Source organism: Crinia signifera, chromosome 7 (genome assembly GCF_055691185.1).
Source record: "Crinia signifera chromosome 7, ASM5569118v1, whole genome shotgun sequence".
In the NCBI taxonomy this organism is placed as follows: Eukaryota; Metazoa; Chordata; class Amphibia; order Anura; family Myobatrachidae; genus Crinia; species Crinia signifera.
The window spans coordinates 152,116,708-152,140,300 of NC_139223.1; the positions used below are offsets into that span (position 1 = coordinate 152,116,708).

Sequence of the window (23,593 nt, forward strand, 5' to 3'; positions counted from 1 at the left end):
ACGGAACTGACCACCGTGCATGTGCAGTCACTCAGGCAGTAGGACCGTGCATGTGCAGCAGCAGCCCTAGCAGTTCATTGTCATTTTCTCCAATGTATTTCCAGGGTTTTTTTTTCGCACCAGACAGATTGGACAGGTACATTTTTAGGTGTGTACCTATCTTTAGTTATATTCCCTAGACAGAACAGATGATCAGATCCATGAAAACTGTTTCATGTTTTTTATTTGTACTTTTAGGACTTTATAATATTGATTAATCAATACAGATTAGAAGTATCAGGGCAGTTCTCTATGCATGAGATATTTAAATGGTTTCCTATTTAATTTGCATGAGCTGCAGTTCCAGGAAGGAAATGCTTGGGGAGATATCTGCAGTAATATTGTTAAGGTGACTACTTGCTAACGGTTCATACAATGGTGATTGACAAGGTTGGTGCACTGACGACATTGTTGCTAAAGTATGCAACCTTTCACTGTTTGGGGGGCAGGTTTATATCAAAGTTAAGCAGTGTGTGACAGACAGCTTTAACATCTGTATACTGGCTTGGCTTATGGTAAATATATTCAGTTTAACAGGAATAATATACATTCACACCAGCTGTAGGAATCTGTTGGAAGGTTCAATTACATCCAAACTTAAGTTTTAGTATTCTAAAGTATTAATTATTCCATAATATGCATTTCATGATTTTGTTTACATGGTGCATTTTTATTGGCTTTTTTTCTTTTATTAGTATTATTAGTACTGTACTATTATTATTATCATCATCATCATCATCATCATCATCATCATCATCATCATCATCTGTGTAGAAGACAAGTGCCTAAAACCTGGGGCACATACATTTACTAGCAAGAGTGCCTAAAATATTTTCTCTTCTATTGTTTTCAGCATTCTTTTTTTTTTTTTTTTTTTTTTTTACAAATTGTACCTATATTAACATTTATCTGGAGAGAAAAAAAATGGTTGCTGGACACATTCACACACAACTGTCATCATACATGTATCGTGTGTTGACAGATGGGGTAGGTAGAGGGGTGAGGATGTCACATTGCAGCTAGAGCTCATGCTTAGGGCTCATACTGTACATAAGTGACTATCGTTAGCTTGCAAACAGGGCCATGTTGAAGGGGATGCCCAGTCTGTAGAGGGGATGCGGCCAGCTTCCGTAGCGGTTTAGCTAAGCATTAGATAGATAGTAGCCTGGGCTGCTTGATATAGATATAGGCCTACCTGGATTGTCCCCTGTAGGCCAATCCAACCCTCTTATGCTTTTGTTCTCAAGTGTAAAGAGCAGCAGAATTTGCTGGTGCTATATAAATTAATGGTAAGCAGTAATATTACTTGTTCCTAGTAAAAGAATACCTTCACATGGTTATGGAGTCAGACCTCTTGGTCTATTCTTCATAGGGAAAGCGTTTCTCAAGAATAAACATTGGGCCTCATATCAGCCATGACAATAGCTAGTACAGCATGCTGGCACTACTCTTTCCATTCTGACTCTGGTTACACTCCATGAGCGTCCTAAAATAACGAAGTACTCTTGTATAAACAAGTCAGCAACACTTAATAACACTTTGCTGTAGTCCTGTTCGCTTTAGTCCTTCTTATCTGTGTTCTAGCTGTAATGCTGGCATGGGAAGAATCAAAAACCGAAAGGGCACATGAATTCTAGAGGTTTTACGTAGACATTTCAGCAGGAATCTCATCTGGCAAATGTGGGCTATACGGGAGAAGATGTTTCTTGTGGCATGGGTTTCCTGAGACAGCCAGGGTAGGAAGAACAGTAGGTGACAGGACTTCTTCTGACAAAAAGACTAGTGATCGAGAAACATTTGGCCTAATGTCTAATTACCATTCATCCTTCCTAATTACTGCTGCAGGGATTATTTTGGTGGTCACCGTCTGTTCTGATTTGCAATTTGCCAGAGACGAGGAATAAAAACATGTGCGATGTTTAAATTATATGTAAAAATGATTCAATAACATATTGCTATTATTCGGCATTGTTATGTAAAAATGAGTGTAAGCCTCATACAGCAAGCAGCTGATCCAGTGCGCTGCAGATGACTTCTGGACAGTCTTAGACGAGAAATACATTCTTCGATAAAGCCTGACATACTGTAATACATTTCCAGCATGTTCTTAGTGGCTTTCGCCCCAGGAGATCTTTCGTAGACGTGGGTGTCTGTCTGGGTTTGAGCATTGGCACCATGTGTGGTGATTTATTTCTTGTAATCCTTTATAGAGAGAATTGTAGTTGTGGAAACTGGATTTTAAAAGTAACATTTTTCCTGATGAAGCACACAAATGAGGCTGTTCACTCATAGGTGTATACATACGATATTCGGGCAGTGGGATTGCCGGTGGCCAAAAGGCAGGCCTCTGCATTCTGATACGGAGAACCCAGAAAGGGGCACTGTAAGCAAGCTAACCCTCCTTGCTTGCAAAATAACCCTAGCCCCCGCACCCTAAACCTAACTTCTCCTACATATATACATAGTTTAAGAATGTTTACTTGCAGTATGTGCATGTTGAGGCTGGAGTGATATAAAACATATGGCATAACTTTCACCATTTCTATCATATGATTAATAATTGAGACCAGTTGTGAACGACATCCATTTGGCCATTGTCCTTGGCATTTAAAGTGATATTATCACCTACGCAGAATGAAAATGTATCAGTAATTAGGGGAATACATATTATAAATTCACTAGGAACTTTGTACGTCATGGAAGCACGGCGAGCCTCCTGCCTCGATGACGTTACTACTGTATCTCCTAATAACAGAGCTGGTATTATATTCTCTATAGAGTAGAAGTTACCTGGAGTTTCCTGAGCTTTGTTTAAAGCCTTCAGTGATGTCTCTAATACTTATATCGTAGGATGGAGTATGTCAAAGTATATGTACATTAGGGATGCAATACCTAATACAGTAGAGGAATAATACAGATCTGATGTCACATGAGGCCCTATTCAGACCCATTCGGACCGATAATCAAATATATATATATATATATATATATATAATATTTCCTATATAAGGTAAGCATTGCAGGTCATTATGATGAATACAAAGGTTTGCTTGGCAATTTTCACACCAATTTTGACAAATTCCCTTGGCGCTCACAGGGTTACATAGCACTTAGATGTTTTATCTCTAACCATCCTAATACCTGTACTCTTCATCCTGTTAAATGCAACTACATATTTTATGCTTATATAGCTGCCATCAGCATATTCCTGCAGCCACGAACAGAGTAATTAATTCAGCACAATGCTAATTCTTTCACAATAACCTTGGATTAACTAGTCCCAGTAATGTACAGCAGCTGTTTTTTTCTGGTTTCTGCCCAGTTCCCCCTAGTGCTACCGTGTTTCCCCGATAATAAGACACTGTCTTATTTTTTTTTTCAACCAACAAAAAACACCATAGGCCTTATTTTCAGGGGAGGTCTTATTTTAATACGGTACACATTGACAGCAATCCTCCTTTAAAACATGCCCCAGTGCTCCTTGTAAACATGCCCCCAGTCCTCCGTTAAAGAGAGGGAACGTACTGTAACAGCCTCCTTTACACACCTCTCCTCCTCTCTCAGTCTCAGCAACGCCAGTGCTCCGTGCTCTGCTGCAGCCGCTCTGCTGCAGCCGTGTGATGTGCGCGGCGACGTCACGCCGCCTCCCACAATGCATCCCTGGGACCGGGAGCAAAGCGGCATCTGTAGAAGCCAGTGATCTCTAAATACCTCAGAGGTGACCGAAGATCACCTGGAGGTTAGCGGAGGTTAGCGGGGGCTAGTATTTATTGTTTGGAATCCATTGCTTTGAAAATTTAATCGGCCTTATTTTCGGGGGAGGTCTTATTTTGGACACATGTCCAAAATCTGGGGTAGGTCTTATTTTCGGGGGAGGTCTAATTATCGGGGAAACACGGTAGCTCTTCATAAGGAAATAGTTTTACAATTTTAGTTGTTCTCTGATTAGTCATCTGAATCAATATACAGTAAAACTAGGTGTTTGTACATACATATTTTCTCCTATCTATCTATCTATCTATCTATCTATCTATCTATCTATCTATCTATCTATCTATCTATCTATGTAGATATATATCTATTACACACAGTATACTATAGTATATTGGTGGATAATGGCACAAGAAAGCTACAACAATTACATAAGCAGAAACAGCGCTGCCGTGGGACGACGAACAAGCAGTTCACCATGCCAGCTCGCACCAAGCGTCTGCACATACGCAGACGCTAAACATCCGTCCCCTGCGCGAACGCGTGCGGGACCGATTAAATCGGAATACCCCCATAATGTAGAGCAAGAGAGTGAGTTTCCAGGAACCAATTTTGGGTCATGTTCCCTATCAGGGTGCATGTACAAATCAATTCAACATGTGTTTTGTATGTATGTATGTATGTAGAATATATTGTATATATAGAGAGAGAGAGATGGCGCAGGTTAGTATTAGACATATCTATAGTATTTCAATAAAGTTTATCATTATACGGGCAGTAGAGATAATGTAATGGTTAGCATCACTGCCTCACAGCACTGAGATCATGGGTTTGTTTCCCACTATGGCCCTAACTGTGTTTGAGTTTGTATATTCTCCCCGTACTTGCATGGGTTTACACAATCCAAAATATACTGGTAGGTTAAGTGGCTTCCAAAAAAATTAACCCTAGAATGTCTGTGTGTGCGTGTACATGTGGTAGGGAATATAGATTGTAAGCTCCACTGGGGCAGGGACTGATGTGAATGTTCAAATATCCTCTGTAAAGTGCTGTGTAATATGTATGCGCTATATAAGAAACTGTTAATAAATAATAAATTATAGTTAAGGTGTGCTGGTACCAGAGCCAACTAAAGCAAGTACTTACAGTAGCTGTGGGTTTTATTATAGGACATTGCCTACTCAAAATCTGTGTGGTTGTCATCTCTCATAGTCCACAGAAAGTGACAAGATTGTGGTCGGTGTTTAAATAAAAGCAATCATTTACCTCTATGGGTCCCCTTTTGCTTGCACAGTATATTACCGGATAGCGCTTGTTAACCCATAGAATCTGGGATAAGTTCCATCAGGGCAATTAAAGTGGATTTCTGTGTGAGCCTCCACAGAATCGAACAGAAATCTATGTTAACTGCAGACTGATCGTAGGTTCTAATTGAATCACTCTGGGGGAAAAATTAGACCACAGTAATTAACCACTGGTAATTGAATCTGGCCCATAGTGTAATCTTATTTTAGACCTTTAAAGAAACATGTATTGTTCCAATTAGTTGACTTAAAAATGTGTACATAGATGCAATGTTTAAAATCTTCTCTGAATTGCCCAGGATAGAGTATCTTTGTCTGGCAACCAGAAAATGTAGAAAGTCACATTAACACGTTTCATCCTTTGTGGATTTTATCAGGAAAGTTTGGATCCTTTAGTTACATAACTGTAGTGTGATACATGCAGCAGAAATTTCATCTTGAAAAAAAGTACAATAAAACTGTGAATTCTGTCATTTTTCTACTGTCCGACCTACTGTGCGGCCTGATTGGGGAATATCTCTATCTATCTCTATCTATCTATATATACACCAGGGAAGGACGTACCTTAGACCACTGCTACACCACTATCAAGTCTACTTACCGGGCTATCCCCCGGGCAGCTCTGGGCCTCTCTGACCATTGCAGAGTCCACCTTCTACCAACTTACACCCAGAAGCTAAGGTCAGCTAAACCAGTGGTCAGATCAGTCAAAAGCTGGACAAACAGGGCAAAAATGAAGCTTCAGGCCTGTCTCGAATGCACAGACTGGGAAGTCTTTGAATCCTCCGCTACAAACCTAGACGATCTGACCGACACAGTGACAGCCTACATCAGCTTCTGCAAGGACCTGTGCGTGCCAATCAAAACAGCACGCACCTTCAACAACAACAAGCCATGGTTCAGCGGTCAACTCAGGAAGCTCCGTCGGGCAAAGGAAGAAGCCTATCGCAGTGGTGATATTGTCCTGTACAAACAGGAACTCCCTAACACGGGAAATCAAGCTGGCAAAAAAAAAATTCTCAGACAAGCTGGCGAACAACCTGTCAACCAACGACCCCGCGTCAGCTTGGAGAGGCATGCAAGCTATAACCAACTACAAGATATCTCGAACCCCCTCCACCATGCACCAGAAACTAGTGAACGAGCTGAACAATTTCTACTGCAGGTTTGAGAAGGAAGCTACCTGCATCAGTCCTACCCCAGACTAGGGCAAAACGGCTTGCCCACCCTCCTTCCAAAACTGCCACCCCCAGACTCTCCGGGTGGACCAAACAGAGGTAGAAGGAATGTTCAAGAGGGTCAACCCTAGGAAAGCTGGAGGCCCAGACGGAGTGTCTCCATCTGCCCTCAAGACCTGTGCAACACAGCTCGCCCCTATCTTTGACAGGATTTTCAACACTTCACTAGAAATGTGCAAGGTCCCCACCTGCTTCAAAGGCTCAATTATCGTCCCGGTTCACAAGAGCTCAACTGCGAAAGACCTCAATGACTACAGGCCGATTGCAATAACATCGGTGGTCATGAAAGTGCTTGAATGTATGGTGCTGAACCACCTGAGAGTTGTTACAAATGATCACCTCGACCCCCCACAGTTTGCCTACCAAGCAAACAGAAGTGTCGAGGATGCATTCAACCTAGGGCTGCACCACATTCTACAGCACTTGGACAGTCCAGGCACCTATGCAAGGATACTATTTGTTGATTTCAGCTCGGCATTCAACACTATCATCCCTCACATCCTGTAGCCAAAACTCCGTTCACTAGGAGTCCCAGAACCTACATGCTCCTGGATCACTGACTTCCTGACTGAAAGGAAACAGGCGGTGAAAGCAGGCGCATTCATGTCAAACACATGCACAATTAGCACCGGTGCCCCTCAAGGATGTGTCCTCTCCTCCCTGCTCTTCTCCCTCTACTCAAACGACTGCACCTCAGCAGAACAGTCAGTAAAAATTATAATATTTGCAGACGACACAACGGTTATCGGCCTAATCATGGATGGAAACGAGTCGGCATACAGACGGGAGGTGGATCGGCTAACTAAATGGTGTAGCGGAAACAACCTTGACCTCAACCCCCTCAAAACGGTGGAGATGGTGGTGGACTTCAGAAGGAAACCAAATGCCATGCACCCACTCATAATATCTGACAGAGTAGTGTCGAGGGTCGACTCCTTCAAATTCCTAGGAACAAAGATTTCCTGCGACCTCAAATGGGGTCCCAACATCATTACAACTGTCAAGAAGGCTCAGCAGCGGTTGTTCTTCCTGAGGCAACTCAAGAAATTCAACATCCCACAGGAGCTGCTGCTCATCTTCTACACTGCCATAGTAGAGTCTGTCCTTTGCTCCTCGATCACAATCTGGTTCGGAGGAGCAAACGAGAATGACAGACGAAGGTTGCAAAGAGTGGTGAGGATGGCAGAAAAGATCATTGGGGCGTAGCTCCCCACTGGCCAAGAACTATACCTAGCCAGGGTCAATAAGCGTGCAGGAAAGATCTTGGTGGACAAGCTACACCCTGGCCACAACCTGTTTGAACCCCTTCCGTCAGGCAGACGTTTTAGGTCCATCCCAGCAAAGACGACAAGAACTACAAAAGTCTTCTTCCCAATAGCTGTCCACCAACTAAACCGTATTGAACGTACCAAATACTAAATACTAACTCGAACTGTTCTAGATATATGTGAAATGTATGTGATGTATGTTTATGCCTCTCTTCCCACCCCCTGATTGATGCTGCACTGTTACCACAAAAAATTCCAAGCATACGCAAGTATACCTGGCCAATAAAGATGATTCTGATTCTGATATTTAGATGAGAGAGAGGCCGACTCATCTCCTACACAAATACAATGTCACAGAACCCCATCCTGATAAGCTTCATCCTCCAGATTGCATACAAATGACATCTTGTTTGGCCCACAATAGTACGTTTCCATCGACCTTGACAGCTGTGCACACTTGGATTTAGTAGTATTCATTTGAAATGTGGGTGGAACAAAGTTGAATCTTGTGTGGAATATCTTTGGTAATGCATGACGTTACACTCTCATCCTGTCTGTACTCTACATTCTAAGATGGGTTATGTTCCCTTGGAGACCAGTACAGCAAACTGGATAGGGTCAGTCTCTAATGATAAACCTTGGGAAGACAACTGTGCTAGCCATCACAAATACGTTTATGGAATTTATCAGTTTGTTTCGCAAGAGACCACTTTGAATCCAGGGTAAAAAAAATGACACATTGCATTCATTAGTTGTTCATTTATAGGCAGAGGCAAAAATGCTCAAGTCCTTTTAATGCTTAAAATGAAAATGTGTCAGCATATATCAGTAGATGTGGTCTTCTTTGAGCGCCTAGTGGTAATTTTTTCTAGTCTTCTTCATTTAAGGCTGCAGATGTATTATATTTGTTTTGCTTGTTAATGTTTAATCTCAAATTTGCATGTCTCTGAATGCTTGCAGTACGTCAAATCAGAAAATACAGATAAAGGGGTGTGGTCAGGTGCCAGTGGGAGCATGCATAAAACTGGGTACAAAAAAAGAAAGAAAAGGGGAAAGGTTGTCTATGGTGGATGAACGTGCAGTATATTAAAAATTAGCTCTTTTTAGTTATATTTTGACTGTAAAGATTGGTATACAACACTTGAAACAATTTTGCCTATTCCAATGGGTCAGAATGGCAAAATCTAAATATCACATAGTGTGTATGCACAATGCTGCTAATGATGGGTGCTCCTGTGTGTCATCGGTGACCTCCCCAGTAGTCTGTAGAACGCTTGTGAGAGCCATTCTGCGGAAAACTGACAAACTATTGCAAAGGTGTCCATTGTCAGGATTGCTCACCACATCTTTTATCCATTTGTACTGCAGAGCAATTGGTAAGAGGGGGACCTCTCAACCCTTCACTGGACGCTGTGGCCTTAGGTATGGGTTGAAGACTACCAGTCCACAATGGGACCCGTAGTTCATCAACAGTTCAATCGTATAATAAAACACAATTACCCGCAATGTATTTCCCACACTTACTGTACACCACACCTATGGTACTTCTGACTTGCAGATGTTTTTTCCCAGACCTGTAGGGTCCAGTCAGCACTAGAAGTGGCTGTGAAGGGTGCGCTTTTGTGGGGCCGCTTCTGTAATGACAGCTGGCACCCTTCACAGGGAATAGGATGGTTTACTTCATAATTTCCACCAGTACTTAACTCCATTAATAATGCATCCTCTCCTACATGTTCGCTAATGCTGAATATTAATTGCCTCTCTTACATAAGTGCCCGAGCTTATAACTTAGTCATTTAAAGCACTTTCTATTGAGGTTTTGGTTTTAGAGGTGAGGTTTTACGCTGCTTTTCTCCCTTTAAAAACAGTCTCTTACAATTAACCACAAACACAGCTGGTAAACCACACGCATTGACTGATCTTTACGAGTTCACAGCTCAAAGTTCCTCTAAGATCTGATAGTGAAAATAACATAAGGTGGTTTGTAGTATTAATGTTGTTTAGCACCAGAACTTGGCTTTCACAGTTATACATACACAAGAAAAAATATCATCTATTCATATGCGAATAACATCCATGGGTTGTTAAGGCAGGGACATATTACTCTTGGTCTTACACATGTCTATAAGGGATTCCTCAATTTGCACAAGTGAGCCTGTGCAACCACCAGAGTGCACAGGTATAAGGCAAAAGGTGTCCGCCTTTGTGGATGGGAGAAGTTGGGTGGAAGTTGTTCTTTAATAGAAGTTTTACATGCACCATATGGTAGTTATGTCCTTTTGGGTGTGGAATAGGGGTCCGACAGTTGGGATCCCAACAGTCATTATCCCGAGGTCGGGATCCCGACTGGCCGGACCCAGACAGCATGGCGAGCGCAACAAAGCCCCTTGCGAGCTCGCAAGGGGCTTTGTTGCCTATTCTATCCTCCCTCTATGGGGGTCGTGGCCCCCCACGAGGGAAAATAGCCGACGGCAATCGGGAACCGGCTGTCGGTGTTTTGACAGTCGGGATCCCGACGTCGGGTGAATGCTGTCCGGCACCTGTCCTTTTTAGGGTCTATAGTTCACCAAGTACAAAAATAAATCCTCTTTTTTACAACATTTATTACTGCAGACCCATGGGCAGTGGGGAGAACAGTGTTGTTGTTGTTGTTTCCCTAAGGGCTGGGGTGGTAGATTGAGTCCTGGTTACTTTACACAATTTGGATCCATGCTTTGTGTTGCCTGGAGCTGGTTGTCATTATGGCATGGCTTAGTTCTGGTTTTGTTATGTAAGTATATAGACTAGAGAGACACAAGTCTTCTATGTCCACTTATTTACATGCCCACTAATACACTCACATGCATACTAAAGCTACAATGTCCCACCAAAGTCTGCTCTTTCTGTTCCTTCGCCTCTGATCCCCAAGAAGGGAGCACGAGGTACAGAAAATATTCAGCAGTAAGTGAAAACGTTCCAGGTTTTTCATTTTTGCTGTTCTCAATTAGATTCCTTTCGTCTTGCAGGCAGGTTCATTCCTGTGATTTATCATCTCAGAAAAATGGGCAAAATAGTGAAGTGTTAGGTATGTCAGAACTGGATAAATTAGGGAGGGTTGCGTAGAAAAGTAATTGTTGCGTTATATTTTTCAAGGTGGAAATTGATACTTTAGATGCAGTTATAAAATACTGATTTGTTTTCACTGGTTAAAGTGTTTGTCTGTTTGAATTGTCTATACAAATACATCTTCCAGCATCTAGATCAGAGGTTGGGCAACATGATACACTTCACCCTTTAACCTTTAACCTTCAAATTGCCCTTAATCTTAGGCATAAATTACATACAAGACCTTTAAAGAAACAGACATTGCATGCCTTTAGAATAGTTCCCATATGTACTCTAAGGGTGGGTACACACTAGGGCGACCGGCAATCGGGACAATGGTCTGACTCTGGGTCGGGCAATTTACCTTTCCCCTACACCAGGCATGTCCAAACTATGGCCCTCCAGCTGTTGTGAAACTACACATCCCAGCATGCCTTGCCATAGTTTTATCAAACCCTAATAGCTAAACTGTGGCAAGGCATGATGGAATTTGTAGTTTCACAACAGCTGGAGGGCCATAGTTTGGACATGCCTGCCCTACACAATGCTAGATTGCAGCTACCCACTACACCAGGCATATTCAACCTGCAGCCCTCCAGCTGTGCTGAAACGACACATCCCAGTATGACTTGCCACAGTTTTGCTATTAGGGGTTGCTGAAACTATGGCAAGGCATGCTGGGATGTGTAGTTTTACAACAGCTGGAGGGTCGCAGGTTGGACTTGCACTAGAACGATGGAGTAACATCTACTATCTAGTCTAGTATGCCGTGTAGCATATGTTGCACGCAGCCCATGTGGGTGTGCAATCCTGCATACTATGTGCACGATTTGTCTTTACGATATGGGAAATCTTGCAAATATCACATCCATACTATAACCGGGGTGCTCATTAGGCTGACAGATCTACATCTACACATAAATACGTCTGGCTAGACATCACAACTGGACGTCATTGTTAGCAGTTCCTTTGGCCGACATATAGGCAGATGTTGACTGCACGCACTACAGACATGATGAAAAAAACTGTAGGGCCATGCTGCTGGGTCGACCTATATGTTTGTAAACGACTTTGTTCACAGATCTATCGGGTGTGCACACTCGCCTATGAACTACCAGTACATAGTTCTTCGCATGAACAAGCGGTTCATTCAAGTGTTTACCCAGCATAAAACATTCTTCAAACTTCCCCAAGTGACACTCAATTTCCTCGTTCATCTCAAAACACCCAAAATTCCAGATTTTTTTCCAGAACCCCAAAATGTTTTGCATACCTCCCAGTTGCCCTAAAATGCCCTGAGGCTTTTGTCACCCTTCAAATTTCCCATCTGCCAAATGCCACACAAAATGCTGTTCCTTGTACACATCCCTTATTAGGAGCCCCATAGACTGCCAACAACTAATGTAAACTACTAACTTAATCTGATTTAATGAAGTAAGTAGAAATCGTACAACTCCCTCGCATAGATGAAGTAGGGAGTCCACGTGGTCTATCATAATTACTCTGATACCGCTACATCCTGTCACGTGGCAGGTACCTCACAGGGGGTTAAAGTCTTTGAACTGCTAGCCGTTGCAATGATCGTTCATTTGTTATCCCCACATTAACTATACTTGTCATGACATTTTCACTATATTAAATAGACCACATAGGTGTTATTACTTTTTTGGGGTACAAACATAGCCAAACTGTTGTCCAGATTTGTTTTTAACCATTTAATGTCCAAAGTAGATCTTTTTAAAGTAGAGATCAATAATCAATTTTTTTCATAAATGTTCTCTCATACCATCCATCATTCTAAGGTGAAATAAGTTGCATTGGCCTTGTTTTGCCCACACTATGTTCACATCCGCCCAGACTGCGTCTAACTGATGCCACGCCCCTTAAGCTAAACTGCTTTTGGGCCATGAACATCAGGAGTATCCTGTAATAATTGGGCATCCTCTGCATAGTGGAGCCTGCCATGTTTTTGAGATGAAACAATTCTGATTCGCTTTAAAGGAGAGGTCTAAAACGGTAAATCTGGTCTGACAGCCGCTCTGTATTGCTCACTCACAAGACTTTAGAAAGTCAATGTAGTTTCATTGTGCAGAATATGAACTCCTGGTTCACCTTCCAGTGTCCTGTCTCTTAATTCTCCACACTGCCGCCATATGTTAGGCTCTCCGGCAGCATGACGGATGGTTTAGTGCTCTCTATAGCATAAACAGCTGCTTCAAAGCTTGCGTGGATAGTTATTATAGTTAAACTCTTAAACACTTGTTATGTACTCCTTCACTTTTAGGGATCATATAAATATGTGTTAATACTCCACATTTAGTATACCATTTTTTAAATTTCCAGTAAACATACGGAAATGCTGATAGTACAAACTGTGATCTAAGCCTACTTGACTTCAGCGGCTGTAGTGGAAGTTCCTATAACCCTCAAAAGGCTGATTTCAGTCATTCATTAAAACAATACATATTATATCAAAGAAATAGGCTGATATTTTTACAGATATATCTGGTGGTAATTAAAACAAGTGTCACAAGCTATAACAAAGACATCTGACAAAGCAGGAGGGAGCTTAGGATTGCAGGTAAAGATTCGGAGGACCGCAGGCATGGGGATTGTTTGGTCCTCCAGCTGTTGTTGAACTACACATCCCAGCATGCCCTGCAACAGTTTCAACATGGCAAAATAGCAAAACTGTAGCAGGTTATGCTGAGATGTGTAGTTTAACAACAGCTGGAGGACCAAAGGTTCCTCATCTCTGATCTAAAGTAATAGGCCTGTTTCCATAACTTGTTCCTTTTTTATTACTTTTGCCCAGCTTGAAATAGAAGTGTAATTGATTTGCATACAGTATGTGAATGTGTGGCTTCTCTGCCATATACCCTAATGTGTGCACGTTGATCCTGCTTGTGCATGGTCAAGCCCATCGTTTACATGATATGGTTAATCAGGTCATGTTCAAAGCCCCTAAAATTGTCACTTGCTGCAAGGGAAGTCGGGTACACTGTAAATACTGGAGGAGTTTGGGGACTGTAGAGGCTTAGACCTTATGGGGCATGGTCATACACAAATGGATTCAGTTTAATTCACCATTTCTTTTTGTTTGTTTTGTCTTTGTAGACATGGAGTCCACTGAGAGGATAACAACATCGAACCCATCTTCAGTGACTTCTTCCTCGCCCTCCACTCCATCAGTAGCTTCAGTGGTATCTAAAGGAGGCATTTCCACCGGAGTCAGCCCTCTGAGTGCTTCAATCACCGCTTGCGGTAGGTTTGTGTTACATCTTGGGTCATTTTGTGAGCAAGACTTCACTGGGAAAAAAAAAAATCTAATTTTTTCTCTTCTTTCCGTTGCTATTAATGATATTTAATTGTGTACAGTGTCATTAAACCATGGCAACCACAGTCACATAGCAGCGGGCAAATGAGACTTGTCTGTCTGCCGTGTAGGTGGCTCCCGATCCCATCACTCTCTCGGCCCACGTATGACCTGTTGACAACATAAACCTGTGTTGGAGATTGACTGTTTGTCAGCCATACTTTTCTCCCTTCCGGAGAGATTTTGAAAAGGAGAAAACAATGCCTAAAAGGGCAGCTAAGAAACATGTCTGATGAATGCTTAAAAGTTACTAGCTATTTAAAGATAGAAATCTATATGGGATTTCTGCTTTTAGAATTGGAAAAACTCAGAATATGTTGCCGGTGATAATAAGCACTTGCTGCGTTTTTTACTTTGCAGGCTATAATCATATCGGTATATGTTTTTTTTATATCGCCTCTATCAGACAATATGTTGTATTATGTACCTGTGTTTATGTATAGCTCTCTTTGAGTGCTGCCTGTTTAATATAGAAATGTATGAGCCTGGCGGTGACATTTCAGGAAGGAATACATCTCATCAGCAATACAAGTAAAACAGTATTTAAAATGTCAGCTCTCTGCTAGAACATTAATCATGAGCTTAATATACCTATTGAGAACTAAATTCTGCCCACAGGAATATGTTTCATCAGGGATTTTAGCGTATTTAAGTAGTTACATTTAAATAAAGATGTTTTTGAAACAGAACGCCTGGCATATGTAAGTGAATGCATTAGTCATTAACCATTTATTCTGTACGGGGAACCTTCTACTGGTGTAAAACTCCAGTCATAGACTATGATTGCTCTAAAGGGAAACCGTCTTTTGGTATATTGCTCCTGCTCAGATACTTTCCCCATTGATAATTTTTTTTTTTTTCTATTTTACCTCCCAATGGGCCAGATGTACTAAACATCAAAAAGTGATACAGTGGAGAGTGATAGAAGTACCAACCATTCAACTCAGAACTGTCACGTTTCAGGCTGTGGGGCAGATGTATTAAGCCTTAACAAGAGATAAATGCAAGGGTGATAAAGAGAGATAAATGTCCAGCCAATCAGCTCCTTACTGACTTTTTCAAACACAGCCTGTAACATGGAAGTTAGGATGTGATTGGCTGGATGTTTCTCTCTCCTTATCACCCTTGCATTTATCTCTTGTTAAGGCTTAATACATCTGCCCCAGTGTTTGAAAATGACAGTTAGGGGGAGTTTGACTGGGGCGGTACACCTGTCAAACCGTAACGCATGTGTCCTAAGGTGAGCTCAGGGAGAACAGAAACCTCCCGTTGGCTGGTAGTTTATCACTCTCCACTTTATCAATCTCTTTTTGCATCGAAGTACATCTGGCCCAAGCGTGTCTACTTTTCTTAAAGACCTTGATTGGCTTAGCTTCTGTTGTAGTTGAAAATGGGTTCGCTTGCAAAGATAACGATGATCAGCGTCATAATTATTGTATTCTTAACATAATTTTCCAAATCATTATATTTTACTTGAATTCCAGACCTTTTTCCTAAATTTAGCATCACAACGATGCGTTACGTGAAGCATGGCACATGGAATTTGTATCGGACCTCAGTCTTTGTGTTTTTCCCCAGGTTGCTAATCGAGTCATACATAGCAGCTGAATGCAGGGCAGCAGCAACCAGGTTACTTGTGCATTGTAATGCGGTCACATTAAAGATAAGGTTAAGATCAGCGTCAGCTATGCCTAGGTCAGGCATGTCCAAACTGTGGGCCTCCACCTGTTGTGAAACTACACATCCCAGCATGCCTTGCCGTAGTTTTAGCATTCCCTAATAGCAAAACTGTGGCAAGGCATGATGGGACTTGTAGCTGGAGGGCCATAGTTTGGACATGCCTGGCCTAGGTGCTCCGGTCTCTGAGAGAGGCATCCTTGTTGATCTAAATGCAAGCGGTAGGTGCTGAACTTCTAAGACGCCACCTCCACTCTTTCACCTGAGGTTCTGGAAAGTCGGTGTTGGTGTGTTGGTGGGGTGCCACAAAACATTGCACTGGCCCCGGTTAAGATGCATATTTTGTTAAAGTCTGTAGCAAGAAACATGGAATGGCTTAGTTGTAAAGTCTGTGGGGTGAGTAGATAGCCGCTGGCCAGACCAAAAGAAAACCTGCCCTGTGCACATCTGCAAGTGAATTGCAAAAATATCGCTATTCACTATCCACCTGCAAATCCATACGCTTTTCCTAAGCCATCGAATGCTTTTTCCAGTCTGTGCAAATGTAAGAAAGTCTGACCGATCCACAACTCTGTGACAGAGAAGGCTGATCGACTGCCACAGAACCTACCGTAACCCTTCTGGGCACATCTGCACTTTCTCTAAAACTCCCAGAAAACATCTGGTTACCACCCCAAACGACGGCTTCAAGTCAGTCAAATTGTGAGGGATTGCGAGTAGATCCATTAGCTTTTTCTTCACTATTTTTGCTTGCGCACGCACGCTACGATCCCTAAACATGTGCAGTCACGATCTACAAATGTACACATCATTTGTCAACTCTGACCCAGTCCCAGGTTGAGTCTCCCTTATCTGTATATCCTAAAACCGAAGTATTCCGAAAAACCGTGCCCCCCCCAGCACCTTTTTTCATACTTACTTCGTCTCCAGCTGTCCACGGCAGCCATCGGAAACCTCTTCAGCAACATCCGCGTCCCAAGGATGCATTGCGTGGGGGCGCCGAGGATGTCACTGGCGTACCCGCACACTGCATCCTTGGGACCAGGGATGCCACTGAAGAGGATCCGGCGGACGTCGGGGAACCATTGGGGCACCGCCGAGGGACCAGGTACAGTAGGAGCAAGTTTCATCTTTGCTCCTTTGGTCATGGCTAGCCATGGCTATTCTATTGTTCTCAGCTGCAATACAATACGTATTGCAGCTGAGAACAATAGAATAGCCATGGCTAGCCATGGCCAAAGGAGCAAAGATGAAACTTGCTCCTACTGTAAGTATGAAAAAATTAAAATGATTCAGAAATCTGCAAAAATCCCTTATCCAAAATGCTAGTGGTCCCAAGCATTTCGGATAGGGGATGCTCAAAGGGATATTTAGATTTATTTATCTAAATAATATTTATTTATACACACACACACACACACACACACGCAATGGCAGCCAATTTTCTTCATGGCACTGTCCCCCCCTGCGATTGCTGTGATTTGCGCATCTAATAGGGAGTAGGCAGCTGTGGGAATAGACAGCTCCTGGACACAGGGCCAGATTAAAGGGGGGGGGGGGGGGCAAAGGGGTCAGTACCCCTGGATCCCCTCTAGCTAGGGGCCACCTGTTGCTGGCATGTATTTTTTTTTATTATTATTTTTTTTAGCTAAAGGTTTTGTGCATGGGAGTGGGGCAGTGCTGCAGCTTCACCTATCTGCTAATGTGACAATAATTAAAGGTGCTGAGCATCGGGTGCCAAGGACACTGACTGCACAAGTGTCTGGGAGTTGACGAAGTCCCATGACACTTTGAGTGCAGTGGCTGAGAGGTTTGTGCTGTCCTCTGATTGGTGGAGCTCATTACATGCTTCTCATGCCCATGGAGAACAGCAGTAGCAGCAGCCTAGTCATGGGAGGGTTTTTAATCAGCGGCGGCACTGAGCCTGTGAGGTCCCCTACAGTCCTACAGAGTAAGGAGCAGAGGGACACACACAGGCTTTTCATGTGGTATGTATGTAAGTATGTATGTGTACATGTATATATGTATATATATATATATATATATATATATATCCCCTCCCCTGCAGTTACCCATTGACCAAGTTTATACTTCCTTTACTCTGTGTTTTGACAGTGTAATATTCTCCCATGCAGTTTGTGGCAGTAATGACAAGTGCAAGGGGCTCCCTGTCTAAAGTGCCCCGGGCCCCCCGAAGGCTTAATCTGGCACTGCCTGGACGCAAAGGCCCATGCGAGAAGGGAATGCGGCTCATATGCAGTAGTCCTACTTCAGTGGCTATATTTTAAGCTACCGGCTGCCCTCACTAATGCTGTGGGAAGCTACCAGCCCTTGGCTGAGCTATCCAATCAGAGATGAATGTTCTGACCGTGGTAGCCAGCCTAAAGCTGGACCTCTGCCAAGCCCTAGGGAAGTACGCATGCCCCCAGGCATTTCCAATCGCTTAGGCATTTCCCTAGCTTGATTATGCCTAGGGCTGGCTCTGTGTGATTTGATTATCTATCCTTTTTTTTGCTTCATGCTTGTAGCGGTTTTTTTCTTTTTCTATTATTTCTATAAAATATATAGTTCTGAATTTATACATACTCCTCATAATGAATGTACAATTGCACTTGATAAGCTCTTTGTATTTGCTGCTTATACTAAATTTCCGCACTGTTTAACATATGCTTTTTTGATTTATACTTTTGGGCCAGATTCTCTAAGCTTCAAAAGTGATAAAATGGAGAGTGATAAACAGCCAGCCAACCAGCTCCTGTCTGACATTTTTCAAACATAGCCTGTGACATGGCAGGTAGGAGCTGATTGGCTGGCTGTTTATCACTCTCCATTTTTTTTTTTTCCATCAATAGATTTTTATTGGTACTATCACTCTCCATTTTATCACTTTTGAAGCTGATGCTGCTTTCAGACCGCATAACTGACTTTGACACTGTATTTGAAAACGTTTCCAAAAACGGGTCTGCCAGGTAAAACCCCCTTCACACCGCATCTCTTAAACGGTATATTACCGTTTAAGTGCCGTTTTTTTTGTACCTGGCAGACCCGTTTTTTGAAACAAATACAGGGTCAAAGCCAGCTGTCACTGCCAGCCCCTTCCTATAAGCCCGCTAGTATGGGCAATGATGGAAGCTGGGCCCAGCTGATGACAGGCAGAGCCCTCCTAACCAGACCGTACTGTATGATGACGCCCAGGCTAGGTCTCACCATCCGCCTCCGTATAAGACATGAAGGTGAAGTCCCCGGGGTTGCTGCTATGCGGGTGTACAGCGGGGCCCGGTGGCTGCATCCTCCTGCTGCTGCCCGCATTGACGATGTCGCTGTCGGCGATGACATCTCAGGCTAGCTCAAAGAGAGCTACAGAGGATAAACCTGAGGACCTGCTGCAAGTGGCAGCAGCAGCAGCAGCGGCCTCTTGTCACCATGGTAACACCAGGGGGGGCTCTAGAGGTGCTGTGCCAGTGGTGCACACCTGGACACCACTGGCGCACACCTTTTCTATATTAGTGATATGCCAGGAAATTTTCCAGGACAGCCCGCTGCGGCAGCGCAGCTGATCCCGGAAAATTTCCGGCCATACCACTCAAGGGGTTAACTCTAACGTGTAGTCAGAGTCAGCTGGTCCAGAGATTTTATATTGGGTTTCCTGATCTTAATCATGTTCCTTGGCCATTTTGCTTTGGATTTTACTGCTAAAACAGTTAGACCCCTCTAAACAATGTAATCTGACCTAATTGCTATACTAAACATCATAGCTTAGTTGATCCCAAACTTTTTTGAATCACATTGCACTAAAGTCTTTTTTTTTTATGGCACTCACTAGGCGCAATGTTTTGTATTGAGAAATTCACACACAATATTGTGTTTATAAGTCATCCTCAGATTTAGGTGGTTATTCTAGTTCATTCTTTCTGACAAAATCCTTCTTAGATGGACAAAACTATGGGGTTTATTCTAGTCCATTCTTTCTGACAAAATCCTTCTTAGATGGACAAAACCATGTGCACTGCAGGGGGGCAGATGTAACAAATCGAATTCTCTCTGCACAAGTTACATCTGCCCCACCTGCAGTGCACATGGTTTTGTCCATCTAAGAAGGATTTTGTCAGAAAGAATGGACTAGAATAACCCCCCATGTGCACTGCGGGTGGGGCAGATGTAACTTGTGCAGAGAGAATTAGATTTGGGTGGGGTTTTTCTTCAAAGTGAGATCTATATTGCAGTGTAAAATAAAGCAGTCAGTATTTTCACTGCACAGAAACAAAATAACTCACCCAAATCTAATTCTATCTGCACATGTTACATCTGCCCCCCTGCAGTGCACATGGTTTTGTCCATCTAAGAAGGATTTTGTCAGAAAGAATGAACTAGAATAAACCCCTTAGTTTTGTGGTGTGCGGGTCAGTATTTACCACATAACTAATTCACGGTTTGTCCACAGAGTTTATGATTGGAGGCCACCAGCACTGGTTTTACATATTATATTCACCATAAATAATTGATTTAGTCCTGGACCACCAATCCAAAGCCCTAAGGCAGCCTACGGTGCCACAGCTCCCAGGTTGGAGACCAATGTCCGACCTAGAGTTTTTTTGATGCTTCATTTAAACGTCACATATAAACATAGAAAATAGACATGTAACTTATTTTTTATAAAATGTTATTAAATCTCAGGTGAATGTTCATGGAGCTCTATATACTGTATAAGGTGAAATCATTAATAAAAGAATATATGGTCTGTGCAACATACTATATACAAAAAAAGGCTCATGCTGGCCATACACTAGACCACAGGTTCTCAAACTCAGTCCTCACACAGTGCATGTTTTGCAGGTCTTCTCACAGAATCACAAGTGCAATAATTAGCTCCACCTGTGAATCTTTTAAAATGTGTCAATAAGTAATGAATGCACCTGTTTACCTGCCGGGTGACCTGGAAAACTTGAACTGTGTGGGTTCCTGAGGACCAAGTTTGAGAATCCCTGCTCTCGACCAACTTTCATCCAACTAGTCAAATTGGATAAATCAAACCGATTCAACGACAGTACCTTGTTTGAGCAATATGTTTTTGTCCATTTCCAGATTTTGGAAGAAAATGACTGAGGGGTAGATTTATTAAGCTTGGTGAAGTGATGAAGTGTCTGGTCTTTATCACCGGCCAATCAGCTCCTACTTGTCATTTTTCAAACCAAGCCTGTAACTTCACAGTTCGGAGCTGATTGGTCGGTGATAAAGTACCAGCCACATTATCACTTCACCGACCTTAATAAATCTGCCCCTCGATTACAAATTACATTCGCTTCCATCCAGTACCAGATTTTTACCCATCCAACCAACTATTTAAAGAGTACAGACCAAGGGTTGCCGCTACATGAGAGCATTAATTGTCTGTAATTCAGAAAAACAAACCTGCATCACAAACCGTCTTCATTATTTTAGTATGGCAAGCACATTTGCACGTTGCTGAATGCTGTCTCATGCTTCTTGTATTGTTGACAGTGTAAATTTGAAAGCATTTTTGGCTGCTTCTTAAATGTATTTATTGTATTTTTTTTTTTTATTCTTTATTCCTGGAAACCGTTCTTGCCGTCTATGCAAAATCCTGGCTTTTTACTGACATGTGCCGAGTGGTTTCCGATGTCAGCAAAATTCCTTACTGAAAATGACCATTAAAATACAATTTGACTGTACAGGTAACACCATAAATTCTCTTAATGTCACAGAGGAAACCGTCATATAAGACACGCAAATACATGTTTTATGCTGTATAATGTATATGCCCTAATTCTGGAGTTTGCAGATTCTAGGAAAGACATTTGTATAATTGTTAGGTGTTAGGAATATTCCAAATCTGATAGGGTTTCCGGTGTAAATGTACTCATCTCTTAGCATCCACAGTTAACATAAATGCAGTTAACATAAATGTATATGTTTCTTTAGCAAAGAAACATATACAATTTTTTAAACTAATTTAATTTATTAACCAGAATATTTGCGCAGAACAAAAAAGAGAAGCACAAGGGCACACCTGTGATCCATTTAGACAACACGTGTGAACTGAAAATAGCTATTAATTAAACATACCCAGTGGGTACTTTATTATGTACACCTGTACACAGTCTTGATAATGCGACTATATTATAATCAGTCAATCACATAGCAATGACTCAATATATAAAGGCATACAGACATGGTTGAGAGGTACAGTTATTGAGTAAACCTCAGAATGTTCAACGGATGTGATCAAAGTGACTTTGGCCCATGGAATGATTATAAGTGCAAGATGTGCTGGTTTGAGTACCTCAAAAACGGGAAATCTCCTGGAAATATGATGCACAGCAGTCTCTATAGCAGTGATATTCAACCTTTTTTTCAAGGAGCAAGACACCTAAGCAGCTCCTCATCTAGCTCCCTGTGACTCGTCTTCTCTAAATCCGATTCATGTCCTATGCAGTCCGCGGGCAGCATCTTAAGCAACAAGCCTTTGCACCAGGACACTGGGACTGACGCTGTCACCATCGATGTGAGAGAGGAATTTATGATTAGTGGATGACAAGAGGATAAGGGCCCAGCAGTCAGATCTGGACTCACTGGCATCATAAAGGGGTGGTCTCATCTGCCCTCAATACACAAACAGGACTGGAGCAGGAAGAGACCAGTGAATAACAGCTGAACTGGTGGCGGTGGGAGTAGGAGAAGATGTCTGGTTAATGAAAGAGGTTGCAGGAGAATGACCTGAATGGTTCAAGCATTAGCCGGGCGCTGCCTGCGTTTTTCCGGGGCACTCCCAGAAAATGCAGAGTTGCCGCCCACAAACGGTTGCCGGCTGTCAATCAACTTGTGAACAGCTAGCGATGGTTAGTAGCCATTGCTGGCTTCCTTAGCAAGGGAACCCAACTCATGCACATAGCGTTTCATGCATACAATAATCTGCAGCACTGCGAACGTAGCTGAATCCGTCCCCAAGACCCAGCCACTGTTTTTTTACTGGAAGATTGAAATAAACTTACAGGACCTACAGTACCATGTCCATACCCGATGATCTAGGTGTCCTGAGCCAGGATCTCAGAGCGTTTGTTTGATTATTGGTTCCTTGTGCACATCACATAAATAATTAACGCTTTAATGAACATTTTGTTTGTGCCTCTGTGACGTCATCTGTTCCCATTAAAGATGGCTGCCTTCTCGAAGCTTTTGTAAAGAAATAAGCTGACAGCAACAGTAGAAATAAGCGAACAGTAGATTGCGACTTAATACATTTGATTATGTGACCGTAGAAGTTGTTTTGCACACAACCCCGTTTTGTAAAGACAATGACATTTTGCTCTGGTAATGAGTGATGGCTTTACGATGGAAAGCTGATTTCCTCAGCTGGATTCAGCGATAAACCTGAGATGTCTTTTCTGTTACACATCTTGGCTCACTCCACCATATTCATCTTTACTCCAACAAATAATTTATGAGTTTACAAAGAAGAGATTCTTTAATGCAATGCAGCCAAAGTGACCTCGAATCCTTTTCTTGTATAGCATTTAATGGTCCTGCAGTGTTCGTGTTTTTTTCTTTCCGTTTTAGCAGACTAGTCACCTTTTAAAATAACATGGTATTTGTATCCTGTGAAAATTGATGTTTTCCTATCCTCTAGCTGCTTCAAGTGACTGCATATCAGTTAATTAAGTATACGTGTATGACTAATGATGCCATTTAAATTCTATACACATAAAGATCTAAGAATACCAGCCACTTATTTTGACAAATTGTGATAGAGCTTCAGATAGCTGCAAAGTGCAACACAATGTGGGAATACATTTATTTGTAGGACCGGGATATGGATGAAATCTGTCTGCACAATGAACCCACTGTTTAATAGGGTTTAAAGTGGGATTGTTATTTAGA

General features: G+C 42.3%; 1 protein-coding gene across 21 annotated transcripts in view; it reads left to right on the top strand.

The window, feature by feature from the left end:
* Positions 1 to 23,593, top strand: part of BAZ2B (bromodomain adjacent to zinc finger domain 2B) — a 242,777-nt gene that overhangs the window by 127,454 nt on the left and 91,730 nt on the right. For all 21 annotated transcript variants that reach the window (XM_083153987.1, XM_083153976.1, XM_083153975.1 and 18 more), the window contains one exon: positions 13,762 to 13,908. In XM_083153987.1, coding sequence (XP_083010113.1) covers positions 13,764 to 13,908 — 145 coding nt within the window. In that variant the 5' untranslated portion in view covers positions 13,762 to 13,763. The remainder of the gene's footprint in view (positions 1 to 13,761; positions 13,909 to 23,593) is intronic.